General features: G+C 63.4%; 4 protein-coding genes across 10 annotated transcripts in view; 2 read left to right on the top strand and 2 right to left on the bottom strand.

The window, feature by feature from the left end:
- The first annotated feature begins 548 nt into the window (after positions 1-548).
- KLHDC9 (kelch domain containing 9) lies at positions 549-5,571 on the top strand. Of its 2 annotated transcripts, none has more exons than XM_006262722.4 (5): positions 549-636; positions 2,471-2,991; positions 3,331-3,481; positions 3,714-3,912; positions 5,273-5,571. In XM_006262722.4, exons 2-5 carry the CDS (start codon positions 2,483-2,485, stop codon positions 5,437-5,439), a joined length of 1,026 nt encoding a protein of 341 aa, XP_006262784.2. In that variant the 5' UTR covers positions 549-636; positions 2,471-2,482; the 3' UTR covers positions 5,440-5,571. The 2 variants fall into 2 exon arrangements, with proteins under 2 accessions (XP_006262784.2, XP_019353162.2); XM_019497617.2 differs by lacking the exon at positions 549-636 and adding an exon at positions 860-1,123.
- A 372-nt stretch (positions 5,572-5,943) lies between these two features.
- On the bottom strand, positions 5,944-7,790 carry PFDN2 (prefoldin subunit 2). Its single transcript, XM_006262723.4, has 4 exons — positions 7,681-7,790; positions 6,771-6,859; positions 6,546-6,669; positions 5,944-6,270 (listed from the first exon to the last, which is right to left on the bottom strand). Exons 1-4 carry the CDS (start codon positions 7,771-7,773, stop codon positions 6,091-6,093), a joined length of 486 nt encoding a protein of 161 aa, XP_006262785.1. The 5' UTR covers positions 7,774-7,790; the 3' UTR covers positions 5,944-6,090.
- A 264-nt stretch (positions 7,791-8,054) lies between these two features.
- On the top strand, positions 8,055-11,040 carry NIT1 (nitrilase 1). The gene is made up of 4 exons (XM_006262732.4): positions 8,055-8,856; positions 8,970-9,103; positions 9,650-9,775; positions 10,399-11,040. Exons 1-4 carry the CDS (start codon positions 8,205-8,207, stop codon positions 10,762-10,764), a joined length of 1,278 nt encoding a protein of 425 aa, XP_006262794.2. The 5' UTR covers positions 8,055-8,204; the 3' UTR covers positions 10,765-11,040.
- Positions 11,041-12,357: 1,317 nt separating this feature from the next.
- The window catches only part of DEDD (death effector domain containing), a 48,598-nt gene continuing 45,439 nt past the window's right edge, over positions 12,358-15,516 (bottom strand). For all 6 annotated transcript variants that reach the window (XM_059718658.1, XM_059718656.1, XM_059718657.1 and 3 more), the window contains one exon: positions 12,358-15,243. In XM_059718658.1, the coding sequence (XP_059574641.1) occupies positions 14,867-15,243 (377 nt within the window). In that variant the 3' untranslated portion in view covers positions 12,358-14,866. The remainder of the gene's footprint in view (positions 15,244-15,516) is intronic.

Below are 15,516 nucleotides of genomic sequence, written 5' to 3'. Positions count from 1 at the left end.
GTTCCCCAAAGAATTTGGAAACTTCTGAAGCCCCTGGTGGGGTGGGCGGATGTTTGCCAGTAGCAGGGCCACTTATGGTTCTGGACTGACTCACGGATTTGGAATTGGATTTGGCTCGGGACATGAAAAGTTATCTTAAAAAAAAAAATCCAATGCTTCTACCCAGAGCTGGGTGCACAGAGGGAGGGAGCGCGAGTCCATGGAGGGCATGGGCCTGGCGGGGTCTCAATGTCGGTGCTCTTATGCCAAAACCTTTTGCAAAAGCAACTCTCCAGGGGAGATGCAGCTGCTTCTGGGGTGGGGAGATGCCACTTAGGGGACCAGGATAAATCCTTCTTCTTGCCAGGGGTGGTCTGTTGGCACCTCTGGGGAGCTCGGGCCCGGGCTGTGCAAACCCGCACCTGGATTTAATGAAGGGGAAAGGTCAGAGGAAAGAACCCAGGAGCCCCGTGCCCCCTGCCCTGCCCTGCCCTCCCCTGGGGCTGACCCCAGGACTCCTCCTAGCCCTGCCCCTCCAACCCTCCGCCCTCGCACCACCCCCTGTACTAGCCCCGCCCCGCCAGCCCTGCGCCCCCGCAGTGGTTGCTAGGACGCGCGGCGGTTGCCAGGGCGGTTGCCAAGGAGGCTGCAGGCAAGGTGGGTGTGGGGGGAAGGCGGGGGCTACAGCAGGCAGTGGGGTGGAGGGGGGGCTGCAGGGCTGGCCAAGGGCAAGGGCAAGGGCAGGGGGGCAGGTGCCATGGGGAGGCAGCTGGGGGAGACCCAGGCTCCCCCTGGGATGCGGTGGGCTCCAGCTGGGGGTGCCCCTGGGTAGAGGGGGGCCGGGAGGGGTCTGGGTGAGCTGGGGGGCAGCAGAGCGTGGGCAGGGGGTGGCGACACACAGGTCCCATCCCCCACCCCCGTGCATCGGTGCAGCGAGAGCAGAGGCTGCCCCCCCTGGGTTGGCTGAAGCCCACCCAAGAGAGGCAGGAGCAACGCCAACTCGAGCCCTGGCCCCGGCATGCAGTCCTGGCTGCACCGGCCTGGCCCCACCTGGAGTTTTTATCCAGGTTTTTTATTTTTCATGTCCTGCCTGGGGCCAAACCAGCTGCGAGGTCTATCGAGCGAGCAGAGCTCCATCGCTCAGGTCTGTGCGGTGCGTCCTCTTCAGCCTGGGGCTTCAAGCACCCCAGGTCCATGGCAGCATCCTACGGGCGATCCCAGAGACCTTGGGGTTCAGATGCCCCCAAGTCCCACTTGCCCCAAGCCAACTGCTGTCTGCAGCAGTGCCCTGTGCCCGTGTAGCCACTTACACTGCTGGCGCCCACCCTTCCATTGCCAAAAAGGGCCGGGTGATGGGGAGCCCCTGGTGCCTGGCATGCAGGGCCGTGCCCACGGCTGGTGGGAGCACTGGGGGCAGCAGCTCCTGGCCCCCACGCTCCTCTGAGGATCCTTCCTCCCTCTGCTTTCCCTCCCCAGCTGAGGAGGCTTTTCTTTTCCCCCTCGGCTCCTTCATTTCAGTCCTGAGCCGGGCTCCAGAGGCATGCCTGTGGCTGGCTGGGTATGTGCCTGCCTATCTAATCGGCCAGAGCAGAGCCCAGGCTCTCCTCCCAGGGCCCATCAGTAACACTACTCACCATATGCATAAGGGCTTCGGACCCAGCTCGTTAACCCTTGCATCTCATGACACTTGAACTACAGCAACTCACACTTCGGCCCCTGCTACACGTTGCATCTATTATGTGATTCACTGGTGAACTGCACAATAAATATAGTGTCTACACGTGCAAATTACATTACATATATTATGCAATTCATTAATCGCACAATAAACTTAAAGCAGCCACGCATGCAAAGTACATTACATATATTAAGCGAGTCAATAGTGAATTGTGCAAGAAATTTAGAGCAGCCACACATGCAAAGCGTGTTACATATACTATGCAATTTGTGGATCCCACAATACATTTATTATCTCCAACTATAAAAAGAGCTAACCCACTATAAAGTTATTTATGCAGGATAAATGTGTAACAACTCTAGAGCTGGTTTCTATCCAGCTTTCATTTGAACTTATAGCTGGGCTCCTATTAATCATGTGGGTGCATGTAGGTGCCCAGTCAGCGGAACAGGATCTGGCCCTGGGACTTCACAGCTGCTGCCATCCTACATGCAGTAGTCAACACAGCACCAGGGTGCTGGGCACTTAGGCCTGTACCATTTGTGTAGAAGGAGAATCATTGCTAACTATTTGCAGTGCAGGGCCTATGACACACAGTCGGCCATCCTGCTTCCACCCAGCAGGCGGCAGCAATGAATGCATCAATGGGGTTTGAGCATCCGTGTTGTCAAGCGGAGGAGACATGACTTACCTGAGGCCATGCTGTGAATCAGTGGCAGAGCAGGGAGCAGGCCGGGTGGGGGTCTGGCTGCGAGGCCGAAACATGGTACCCGCTGGCTGGGGGGGCGCTGACGGCTGCTTTGCTCCCTGCAGGTCAGTGCTGGCATGAGCGCTGCCCCCAGCCTCTGGGACTGGAAGCCCGTCGCCCGGGATGCCCTGCTTGCCCGCGCCCACCACTCCTGCGACGTGGTACGGGGGAAGCTGCTGCTTTTCGGGGGGCTGAGGTCAGGCGAGCCCAAGGAACCGCCGCTGGGGGACACAGTGGCCTTTGACCCTGTGCTGCTGACGGCCGAGACGGTGGTGCCAGACAGCGGGGACCCGCGCAGCCACCATGACACGGCCGTGCTGGCCGACCGCTGGCTGTGCGTGGTGGGCGGCTGGGACGGCGCGCACCGCATCTCGTCAGTGGGCTGCTTTGATGCCGAGCAGGGGCGCTGGGAGCGCTGGGCCGAGGGGCCCTCCAACGACCCCCCGGTGGGGCTCAGCAGCCACACCTGCACCAAGGTGTCGGAGCACGAGCTGCGGGTGGTGGGCCGGCAGGGCGGCCTGCGCACCCAGCGGCGCTTCGCCAGCCTCTACACGCTGCGCGTCAACCCCACCACCAAGACCTACTGGTAGGTACCTGCGGGGCAGCTCACCCAGGCCCCCCTAGGGCTCTGGGAAGGTGGCCTACCTGGGTGTGATGGGGACCCCTCACTTCCCAGGCTGTTTGGGGGCCCTTTTAACACACCCAAGGGAGTCGTTAAAGGTCTGAGCTGCCCCCAACTGCACTGGGGGGCTCAGACCCCCAACTGGCTGCTACGATAATGCGGCGTCCTTCTGGGCCTGGGCAGTGGGGTCTCCTGTGCATGGCAGGGGGGCCTCTGGATGGTAGCCATCAGCCCCTTAGTTGGCTTAAGGGGTCCCCCAAATACCCTGGTACGGGGGTGGCAGGAACCTTCCCTCTGCTGTAGGTACAAGGAGGAGGATTTGCGCCTGGCCTCACGGGCCGGGCACTCGGCCATGCTGCTCCACGACCCCGGTGGCTACCGGCTGGTGGTGTTCGGGGGCCGCGACTCCTGTGATGTGGAGGTGGCCGGACGCTGGAGCAAGACCAAAATCCATGTGAGTGGCTGATGGTGCTGGATGGTCCCTGCCTGCAACAAGCCCTTTGCACCGGGCAGCTTCAGTGGGAGACTGCAAGTAGCCAGGAGCTCTCCTTAACCCCCAGCCAGTGCTCCTGCCCCACTCCCCACAGCACATGGCTGCGCGGGAAATCTCCTTTGTTCCCCAGGGGTGAGCCTGCTCCTGGGCTCACCCACCCCGTCTTCACCCTCTGCTCTTCCCGTTCCCCCAGGTGGAGCCCGTGCACGCGCCGAAGCTAACGGCGCAGCTCTCTCGCCTGGTGGGCTCGGGGAGAGGCTCCCCGCAGGCTCCCAAGGGCCTGAGGCACCAGTCCTGCAGCGTGGTCGGGCCTTTCGCTGTGGTCTTTGGGGGGGAGACATTGGCCAAGGGGAGAGATGCCGTCTGCAATGACCTCTACATCTATGACACAAGTACGTCATGGGAGCAAGGAACTGGCTGGCATGCGCTTGCACAGAGCTGTGTGTATGTGTACATGTACAAGTGTGCGCGTGTGTGTGCATGTATGTGCTAACTCCTGCCATCTACTGGAAGGAGTCAGGACTGCTCAGCCTGTGGCTCCTTAGCCCCATATTGCATGGTAGAAGTGGTGATTCTCCCTTAGTTCTTGCCTTGGAGCAAAGATCTGTGTCTTGCCCGTCTCCTGGCCCAATGCTAAGAAGTCCTGGGTGACCGTAGGGCACAAATCAGTGACAGCTCTGCCCTGGCATGGCCCAAAAGATTTGCTGTGGGTTCAGGGAGGGGCCAGGGGCAAAGATGGGCTGGGAAAGGTGAAGGAAGGAGGTAAGAAGGAGGGTGAGGGAAGCCCATGGTCTGGGGTAGTTACTGGACCCTGGATGCCCTGCATGTGGCTCTGGACTCGGCCTGAGCAGCCTGTAGCCACCTTCCCTCTGATACAGGTGGGGGAACTACAGTTCCCAGCATGCAACACCCCACCCCTGCTCCAAAGGGAGGCAGAGCTGCTGCGCACAGGCTCATGGGAGTGGCAGTGCCAGGGCCCACACCTGCTGAAAGCAGCCACAACCCTGCAGCTCAGAAGCTGAAGTTGCAACACTGCACAGAAGAGGTCGAGATTCCCTGGGCCACGGAGAGGAAGCAAGGGCTGGGCTGGACACTGCCTGGAGAGGGGCATCCTGGTCCGCACCCTGTTCCCACAGCAGCTTGGTAGCCAGCGATGCCTAGTACAACCTACCTGAGCGGACCTGGAGCTGCCTCCCAGAGCTCAGGCGAAAGCCAGGAGCAGCAGACTGCAGATCCCGCGTGCTTCGTTTGGCCCAGGATCTCCAAGACCACATAGCACCCACACCTGCACCCGGGCACTGCCCTGGGGGCGGGCAGGGCTGTCACCCAACTCTCCCACAGGCTGGAGCTACTGGAGGACAGAGGCCTGGCTGCTCTAACCTGGGCTCTGATTTGGAAGGAGAGTGCTCCTGGTGGCTGGGGCTCTGGGTATCAGGCAAACCGTGAGCACCTGCCAGTGCTTGATACAACCCCCTCTGAATCACACTGTGACAGGGTGCACCCCATGCCCGGAGTAGGGAAACCGAGGCATGACAGGGAAATGGCTTGCTCAGAGTCACCAGTCCCGGCTCCCGGGTGTCCCTGCAACAGGCAGTCGCTCATCCTGGAAGCTCCTTAGGTCGATGCCCGCTTCCCTTTGGTGGTCTCTGATGTGGAGCCTGCCGGCAGCGGGCAGGGCTAGATGAGGCAGGCTGGCAGGGGGACCCTCCTGGCCGAGTCCCCATGCTCTGCCCTTCCTCTCGTGTTTCCCAGGATGCTCCTCCCCGAGCTGGCTCCACTTCCCTGGCTCAGACAGGCGCCAGAAGAGGGTCGGGCACCGCACCTGCCTGTGGGATGACAAGCTGTACCTGGTCGGGGGCTTCGGGCCCGATGGGAAGACACCCTGCCCCGAGGTCTGTGTCCTGGACGTCCCCGAGTGAGCAGAGAGCGCTCACCATCTCCTCAGCATCCTCTGTGTGGCCCAGACAACCCGCCTTCCTCTTGCAAGCTGTGCAGCCTGCCCTTGGCTCAGGCATGGTGCATGGGAAATAAAAGGGCCCCGTGTAACAGGATCTGTCCCCTTTCTGTCCTCTGTGGGGTACCACCCGGTGCCCGCCTCACTGCCCCTCTCCGTGGCACGGTGATGGTGGGGAGGCCGACGGCAATGCCGTTCTCCACGCTTGGCTTCGAGGCCTGGGGCCTCTCCTGCTTGGCCTTGCCCAGCCGAGCCTCTAGAGTCCCTGGAGGAGATGAACCCTGAATCCCTCCTGCGGGATGGACGGACGGACAAGCCGGGCCCTCCCTTCCATGAGGACGTGGGCCCCTGTGCGCATAGGGCTTATGCTGGCATTGAACCAGAGGGGACCTAGGGGTCCCCTCTGGGGCAGACGAGCTCCTGCCCCAACTACACCCCCAGCCCCCCTTCCACCACTTGTGCACTGAGCTCACGACCAAAAACAAATTTATTTAACAAAAATACAACATGAGACGCCAAAGTAATAAAGTTAAGCTGGGTGGGGGCGGAGAGAACCAGGGCCCCGGAAGGGGGTGGACAGTCCTTGGGGAAGGGGGCAGGGCATGGGGCGAGCCGCCTAGGAGACCAGGACGCCGGCAGAGCTGGCCTTGGGCCCACTGCCCTCCGCGCTGTCCTTCGGCGGCTGCTTCTGGTCGTCCTCGCCCATGAGGCGGATGTTGTGCTTCTCCCGGAACTCGTTCAGCTCCCGGCCCTTCGTCTGCAGCTGCTGGTTCAGCGTCTCGATGATCTTGTTGATCTGCCGGGCGGAGAGAGGAGGATGAGGAGTCGGGGCGGGGGCACGTGGCAGGACCCAGCACGGCCCGACGCAGAGCCCGGGGGATCAGGACGTGCCGGCTGGGGGCTGCCGTGGGCACGATACACGCGCCGTGGGGGAGGCGAGGACCTGCCTGGCGCATCGGGCAGGGCGGCGAGGGGCCACGTGCGTGGGCCGAGCCCTGGGGATCCCGGCTCCGCCCAGCCGTGAGCCCCTGCCCCCCGTGCCAGCGCGGCGAGGCTGGCGGCGTCTCCCACCTGCTCCTTGTTGCTCTCCAGCGCGGGCAGCACCTCCTTGACGGTGCGCTCCACCAGCACGCCGCCCACCATGCGGTAGCACCGCCGCGTGGGGTCCACCTCGCGCAGCGTCTCGATCACCAGGCTGCCGGGACAGGGGGGTGCGGGGGGTGAGGTCCCGCGGCTGTGACGCGCCCCCCGGCCCTGCGTGCCACCAAGGACACCCCGCTCGCCCCCCGCGCCCACCTGTGCTCGTTCAGCTCCATCTCCAGCTCCGCCGCCTTGGAGGCCAGGCCCCGCTGCTCCTGTCGCAGCCGGTTGAAGCCGGCCACCACCTGCGGGGGGACATGTCACCGGGGCACTGCCGGCCCCACTGCCGCCCCCGCCCAGCTGGACAGTGCTCCCGCCTGGCGCTGCCCCCCCCCATACGGACTGTGGTCCCACCCGGCGCTGCCCCCCCCCCATACGGACTGTGGTCCCACCCGGCGCTGCCCCCCCCCCCATACGGACTGTGGTCCCACGCGGCGCTGCCCCCCCCCCATACGGACTGTGGTCCCACCCGGCGCTGCCCCCCCCCATACGGACTGTGGTCCCACCCGGCGCTGCCCCCCCCCATACGGACTGTGGTCCCACCCGGCGCTGCCCCCCCAATACGGACTGTGGTCCCACCCGGCGCTGCCCCCCCCCCATACGGACTGTGGTCCCACCCGGCGCTGCCCCCCCCCCATACGGACTGTGGTCCCACCCGGCGCTGCCCCCCCAATACGGACTGTGGTCCCACCCGGCGCTGCCCCCCCAATACGGACTGTGGTCCCCCCCCGGCGCTGCCCCCCCGCCCAACATGGGCTGTGGTCCAGCCCGGCGCTGCCTCCTCCCCCCCATTAGGGACTGTGGTCCGGCCCGGCGCTGCCCCCGCATAGGGACAATGGTCCCGCCCGGTGCTGCCCCCCCCTCCCCCATTGGGACAGTGGTCCCGCTGTCCCCTCCCCCGCAATGCGAACAGTGGTCCCACCCAGCGCTGCACCCCACATAGCGACAGCGGTCCAGTCCGGCACGTGCTCGCTCTGCCCTACGCGTGGGTGCGACACCCTGCCCCGCACGCGCCCAGCTCCGCCCCCCTGCCGTGTGCGGTGGCTCTGCCCGCCCCGCCCGGCACCTGCTCCGCCGTCAAGGTTTTGCCAGCAGCAGGAGACGCCGGGCCAGGCCGAGCCTTCCCGCTATCCGCCATTTCCTCGCCCGTTCTGCGCATGCGCTACACTGCTCCCACTTCCGGGGCGTGAGCCGTCCCGCCGGAAACACACAAACAAACGAACAACCAAAAAGACACCATCTTTGTTAAGGGCACATCGCGCCGGCTTTCCCGAGTTTCTGAATCCCAGCCCCCTGAGGCGCCATCTTCGTTGAGGACGCATCGCACCGCCCCCCCGGAGAACAGTTTACTGAAGCCCCACCCCCGGCTCCTCTGTCGCCATCTTTCTTGGGGGCACATTGTATTGTTTTCCCCCAGGAACGAAGCCGACCGAAATCCCCCCTCAGGCGCCATGTTTGCTGGGGGCACGTCGCGTTATTTTCTCTGGAATTTACTCGAAGTGCCCAACCCCCTTCAGACGCCATCTTTGTTGGGGGCACGTCGCGCCGTCTTCGCAGGAGCAACGCCTACCGAAATCCCCGTCAGGCGCCATGCTTGTTGGGGGCACATCGCGCGGCCTGTTCCTGAGCCAACTTGAAGCCCCTCCCCCAGGCGCCATGTTTGTTGGGGGCACGTCGCGCTACTTTCTCCTGAAGAGAGTTTATTTGCAACCCTCCCTGGGGCGCCATGTTTGTGAGGGGCGCGTCGCGCTGAAGCCCCCCCTAGGGCGCCATCTTTGTCGCGGGCGCCCGCAGCAGGCGCGGCCGCCGGTGCCCGGAGGTCGCTGGGGCCTGGCCCCGGCCGCGTCCCGCGAGCTGCTGCGGCCCCCCCGGCGCGGCGCCGGCTCCATGGCGGCCCCCGGGCCCGGGCCGCGCAGGCTGGTGGCGGCGGTGCAGCTGACGGCCACGGACGACGCGGAGCGTAACGCGGCGGCCTGCGAGCGCCTGGTGCGGGAGGCGGCGGCGCGCGGCGCGGGGCTCGTCTGCCTGCCCGAGGCCTTCGCCGCGCTGGGGCCGCCCGGGCAGCCCGGCCCGGCCGAGCCGCTGCGCGGGGCCCTGGTGCGGCGCTGCGCCCGCCTCGCCCGCGCCTGCCGCGTCTGGCTCTCCCTCGGCGGCTTCCGCGAGCTCCGCCCGGGCCACGGCCACGGCCACAGCGACAGCGCGGGGCGCGCCTACAACTGCCACCTGCTCATCGGGCCCGACGGTCTGTGACACCCCCCACCCCCGCTCTGCTGTCTGCTCCCCCCCATCCACCGCTCTGCTTTCCGCTCCCTGCCCCCCCCGCCCGGGCTCCCCTCGACCCCCGTCTCGTTGCAGGCTCCATGGCGGCCGCCTACAGGAAGATCCACCTCTTCGACGTGGAGCTGGCGGGGCGCGTCTCGCTGCAGGAGAGCAGCTACACCCACCCGGGCTCCGACATCGCGCCCCCGGTCAGCACGTCCGTGGGCAAGGTACGGCCGAGCAGGGGGAGCCCGAGCGGCGGAGCTGGGACCCGGCTTCAGCCCGAGCGCGGCCAAGAGCAGCGTCAGCCCCGCGCCGCGGAGCCCTGCTTCTGCCCAGGCTGGGCACGTGGGCTCAGGACAGCAGCTCAGAGCCCCGACGGGGCTCCCCCACCCTGCTGCTCCAGGGGCTCAGTCCCCAAGGACGGGGGGGGGGCTGGGACCCCAGGGCCAATCATGCCAGGTGCTAGGGTGCTCCTCACCCCACGCAACCAGCAGTAGGTTTCCCTATGGGGCCATCTCATCCCTTTCCCTTGCACCTGCTGCATGCCTGGGAGCTGGGCTGGCCCCACTTTGCCCCGGCCAAAGCTTCTTACCCCAAGCAGCCCCCACCATAAACCCCATCCTCCCTCCCCAAGTGCCCCAGGGCTGAGCATCTTACAGGGAGGGGACCCAGGGCTGGCCCAGACTCATCAGACACAGGGCTGGGCTCCCCATGGGGTTGCTGGGGGCTTGTTCTGCATCATGTGGGGATATCTTCTTGCCCCCCTGCCCCAGGTTGGCCTCGCCATCTGCTACGATCTGCGCTTCCCTGAAATCTCCCTGGCACTGGCCCGGGAGGGAGCCGAGATCCTCACCTTCCCGTCAGCCTTCACCGAGACCACGGGGCCTGCCCACTGGGAGGTGAGACCCGCACCCCTGCCAGGCTGCACTGGTGCCGGCCAGGGACTCCCCACACAGTTTGCACCCAATGGCAGGTCCTGGGCTGCAGCGCTGAGAGCTCCACATCAGCCATCCTGCAGTCCCTGCTTCCCTTCCCCCTTGGGGCAGTAGCAGCTCGTCAAGGCCCCTGCCGTACATTACATAATGCAGGTAACTGGTGAATCATGCCATAAACTTAAGGCAGGCCACACATGCAAAGGAACAATCATGCCATAACAACATCCAGACAACTACATTACTGCTTGGAAATGTGGAACAGCTCCAGAGCTGGTTTCTCCGCAGCTTTCATTGGAACACGAGTCCCAAGAGCAGAGGAGATGCCCTTTGTCTGGGTGCAAAGTCCCAGCCCTGGAGGAGGAGGCTGCAGAACAAGTTCTGGGGCCTGGTCAGGGGCATTCCCCATGGCTCTAGGCATGCTGCTGTCCCAGGCTGGCTGGCACCAAGGAGCACCCAACTGTGTGGGCAGGTCTGGGAGGGTTTCCCAGTGCTGACAGCCCCTCCCTGGCCTGGGGAGAGGTGCCCTCGCTTGGTTTTCAGGCCCTCTGGAGTCCCGCCGCGGCTCAGGCCAGCCCTGCCCCTTGCAGGTGCTGCTCCGGGCCCGCGCCATAGAGACCCAGTGCTACGTGGTTGCAGCAGCGCAGACAGGGAAGCACAACGAGCATCGCTCATCCTACGGCCACACCATGGTGGTGGACCCCTGGGGCCGTGTCATTGCCCAGTGCCAGGAGGGGCCAGGGCTGTGCTACGCCGAGATCGACCTTCCCTACCTGCACCGCCTGCGCCAGGAGATGCCCCTCTGGGCTCACCGCCGGCCCGAACTCTACGGCAGTGTCGGCATCCTGAAGAAGGCCCCGCTGCTCCACGAGGCTGTCGAAACTGAGGCGGACCCCTGCCAGCCTGGAGACAGCACAGAGGAGAAGCAGGAGGAGCCCCCACCTATCACTAGCTAGTTCATGAGTGGGTTGTGCCCATCAGGTTTCCCTCGGTGGAGTAACTAGGGAGTTAGGGGGGGCCTAGCTGGCTTGCACCCCCCTTTCCCACTGCCAACAGGCACCAGGCTCCAGCAAAGGACAGCCATATAGCTGCCTCAGCCTGCCCCGAGCAGGGAGCAAGTGTGGCTGCCCCAGCAGCCAGGATGGCCCTTGCACAGGGCCCAGGCGCAAGACTAGGCCTAGGTGAGCTGCCTTCCCCTCACAGCCACAAAATAAATGCGAAGAGTGAGGAAATGGCTGCTCTGGCTGCTGACTGCGCCACTCGCCTGGTTGCGGTGCAGGCCTCAGGACAGTTGCCATCAAGCACGTGTAGTTCTCCAGGCATGGAGGGCTCAGCTCACCCCCCCCCCCTTCACATGAGCACCAGGCAGGTCCTGCTTCAAGTCCCAGCAGAGCAGCTGTCCAGGATGGGTGTGAGCTTTTCTTCTCTGCGCTGTAGCCTGGCCATGTCTTATGGTGCAAGCTCCAGGGCAGCACTCCCTGGCCAGGGAAGGGGCTGGCACGTGAATTGTTCCACATGTAAAAGGGACCATGGCACTTGGCCAGTAAAAGCCATGGCTCAGATGCTGCCTGCAGCAGAGGAACAGGAACATCCTACTGGGAGGGGGTTGGAGGACTCAAGGCAGCAGCTGCACCAGCCTGGGCCTAAAGGCTTTGCTCAAATGCAACCCAAGCTCACATGCAGGGGAATTACTTTCCTCATCTGTAAAATGGGTCTGAGCCAGTCCTAAAACTATGTCTGAGGCCCCCAGGGAGGGCCAGCTTGGCTTGGCCTGAGTGCAGATTTGGAGAGCTCAGCCCCACCTGGGTTGGGATGATGAGAACAAAGCTCCTGTTATGCAGCACAGTGGAGCTGGGCAGGGGTTGCGGGGAGCAAAGCAATCATCACCACCTTGCAGGTTGCCCAGAGTTGGGGCTGTTTGTTATAGGAGGGCTCTGCTGGCACAGCTGTGTGCAAGCAGCAAGCCCAGCTCCCCAGGCCAGAGCCACCACCAGCAAGAGACCCAAGAGTCAGACCAGGTCAGAGGCAGGAGCTTTCAAAGGCAACAACAACCTACTTTGTCAGGTGCTCCGGGCCTGGCCCATTCCTAGGCCAAGTCGGTTGTTCCCCATGACAGCTGCCTCCACCTTGCCCTGCCCTCTCTCTGCCCGACTTCAGGGGAACGCAGCCACCCCCAATGCAAGCACCCAGCAGCACAGCTCCTGCACCGTGCTGCCAGCCAGATGGGGCCTCAGTGCCAGTGGGCAGCATCCCACACCCTGGAGGTAGTGAAGCAGCCACACTGGTGGGCCTCAGCCTGGAACCCACCTCCCCCCCCTCCCCCTTTCTCCACAGGACAGAGCCCCTGGGCTGCATCCAGGGCACAGTACCAGGCTTGGAAGCCTCTTCCTGGGCACAAGGAGCCCTCAGTGCTGCCAGGTGCAGCTGTTCTCTGGGGAAGGGGGCAGTAGGATTCCCCCCCCCCCAAATCAAGGGTCTCCAGAAAAGCCCCAGCTGGCAGGGGCAAGGCAGAGCAGCTGCCCACTGAAGCAGCGACGCAGGGAGCCTGCGAGATGCAGTAGATGTTTATTTCAAGAAAACTGAAAGCTACACAGGGAGTATGACTGATATACTGGAGGCTTAAAAAATACAGAAGTCACAGAAGTTACACAACTTGTGCCAGAATTGTCCTCAAACTGGGGAAGGGGGGGTTACGTACGTGTGCGTGCGTGCGCTGGGGGAGGGAGGGGGAGACTGACCGTGCACCCACAACTCAGAAAATTGGTTAGAAAAAAATGCAGCTCTATCGCTCACAGCCTCCCACTGACCACGGTCCCCAGCTGCCACCCCCCGCACCCCCACCCTTGCTCAGGGATCCGCCAGCACAACACACCCCAGTTGTACTGGCATCCACACCGAGCCCCTCCCCCCCCCAACACCAAGCCCCTGATGTCAGATGAGCAGCTCCAGGGGTAAGGCTGTGACTGGTGGACACAGGGCCTTGGGGCAGGGCTCTGTGGGGAAGATCCAACATCTGAGCTGCTGTTTAGAAAGTGACCCCTGGGCCCAGCCCTTGTGGACAGAGCAGGGCTGGATCCTGGGACAGAAGAGGGAGCACCACCAGACCCTGGCGGGGGAGATTAAAAAGCCATCACTGCCCCACAGGCTCAGTTGTTCCTCATTGGCCTCCAGGACCTGAGCCAAACAGGTGAAGCCCTCCTGGTGCCCAGGGCACATAACGGGCTAAGTCCGTGATCGTGCCAAGTTCGGGTGGAGGGGGTTGAAGCCTCTCCTCAGAACTTAAGAGCAGCAATTGTGAGATTTCAAGCAGGTGTTGCTAGACTGGCCTGGCCTCACAATCAGCAGGGCTGGGAGGAGGGATCCCAGCACATCCTGCACCCCTCATGCTGGGATCAGTGCTTCAGCCTGGGCTTCCACCTGGGCCATTGCAGGATAAGTGGGGGGGGCAGGTGAAGTTAGTGTTGCTAGGCCTCAGCATGCTGGGCCCAGCCCAGCTTGAGCAATGGACAGGCCACACAGGCTCAGCGCCACCCACAACCGCTTGCTCTGGGACGCCCACTGCCCGCAGTGGATAGGCCCCGCGCCGACAGCAGCAGCCAGCCCCTGCCTGCACAGCCCTCCCCCCACCCCTGGCCCCGTGCACAGTGCAAGCCAGTGACTCAGACCACGCTTTATTGGCAGGATCAAACAGAGACGACGCTGGACCCACGCTGCACAGCTTCCCCGGTACACTCCAGCCCCCCTCCCCACAACAGCCAGGCACAGCGTGGTAGTAGGGACACAGAAGGACTGGAAGGGAGATGGGGGCATGGGGCCTGCTCTCCCACACGAGCTGGGAGTGGGTGTCACCATGCTTCACAGCAGCCCCTCACCCCTCAGAGGCTGCCGTATGCTCTCCCACTGCCAGCCAGGGGAGCTGGGATGCCCAAGCAACACAGGCTGCAGGGCCAAGCTCTCTTCTCCATGCCAACGTGGCACAACTGACAGCTCCTCTGGCCGCTGCCCATGGGAGGGGGGTTGGGGCTGGCAGACATGTCAGCCCATATCCACACCTCTCCTTATCCTGGAAAGGTCAGCGTCTGTTCTGGCCGGGGAGGGAAGGGGGCAGGACGGGGTAACGAAGGCACATGGTTGTGGGGAGGTGAAGCAGAACAGCCCCGTCCGCTCTTGCCCCCAGCACAGGCTACATCAGTGCAGAGGACTCTTCCCTCACGCCATGGCATGGAGCCAGGCAGGGTGGTCCCACTCCCAGCCCCCCAAAGGGCAATGAGAACCGCTCGGATGACAACATGGCCAGAAGCCCTGCTCCTGTCCGAGCCACTCCCATGGTGCCGCCCTCTTCTTGCCAACGGAAGGGCCCTGCTGTACCAGGGAGTCAACAGCACCTGCCGGGAGGCAGGAGTGGGCCGTTCTAGTCCCCTGTGCCCAGCCTCCAAAGGAAACACAACTTAAGGGGCAGAGACCAGGCCTAAAACATCTCAGCTGAGATCCTCTCCTGTGCCAAGCAGCAGATGGGTGAAGCAGTGCCCAGGCCAGTGCTACGTGGTGCATCTGGGTTCACAGATGATCCCCCCTCCCCCCCACTCACACCCAAGGGTGCCCCCCTCTCCCTCTGGGGTTCACGCCATGCACCTATTCCCTGATAAAGTGTCTAACAACAGTCCCTCGACCCAAGCCTGGGATCAGCCCTCCCTCCCCCCCACCCACCTTGCTCACTGACAGGGCCCGGGCACCACGGGAGACTGGTTTTTAATCAGACAGTACAAAAAACTGCACGGGGGTGGGGGAAGAACGAGGGAAGGGCAACAGGAGCCCCGGCACTGTAGGTGGGTGCTCCCCTTCCTCCTCCGCTCTCAGCCCTGCCCTGGCTCTGGTGGCGCCGCAAGTCCTAGCTCGGCAGTCCATCGCAGGGCAGGTGGGGCTGGGAGGGCTTTAAATCATCTTTTTTTAAAAAAACAAAAAAAACAAGGAAAAAAAAAAAAAAAAGAAAAAGAAAAGAAAAACAAACCCAAGAGGAGGAGCGATGGGCTGCCGGGCATGGGCACCAGAGCCGCCAGGTCAGGGCGCCGTCTGCAGCATCAAGTTCCTCAGGAGTTTCTGGCGCCCCACCTCGTAATCCTCCTCGTCCACGTTGACCAGCAGCTTGATGGCCTCGTGGCCCACCGCCTGCTTGAGCGAGTCTGTGATGAAGACGCCCTTGAGGGCCTCCAGCAAGGAGCCGTTGATGTAGTCTCGCCAGAACGCGTCGAGGTAGGTGAGCTCAGAGAACTTGATGTCACAGATAATGGAGCCCAGGTCCCGGGACTTGAGGATTGTGTTGGCCTGGTTGAAACGCTCGAACTGCCGCTCCAGGGGGTCCTGCTTGTTGGAGAAGACGTTGCCCTGCAGCGCCGTCTCATGCTGGCAGTACTCGGCTCGCACACGCAGGCGGATATCTGGGGGGCACAAGGCAGTGGGCAGGACAGTGAGCACTCTCCTCTCAACAGCCCCCATGTCCGGGGACCCTGGCGCTATGCCCTTGCTGCCAGGGTCTGTGCCTCTTGTCCTTGTGGCACAGAGCCAGAGACAGCAGAGCTCAGACTTGAAGCAGAGATGCCACCAGCCAGTACCCACCCCCCAGCCATTCCCCTGCCAGTTTGTGTCCTCCTGCCTTACCCCACCACAGGGCACCCTGGGGATCAAGCACTGACTAGAGGAGTCTCATGAGC

Source organism: Alligator mississippiensis, chromosome 15, assembly GCF_030867095.1.
Source record: "Alligator mississippiensis isolate rAllMis1 chromosome 15, rAllMis1, whole genome shotgun sequence".
NCBI lineage: Eukaryota > Metazoa > Chordata > Crocodylia > Alligatoridae > Alligator > Alligator mississippiensis.
Note: the sequence above shows the minus strand (reverse complement) of the source record. Positions and strands in the feature narration are given on the sequence as shown.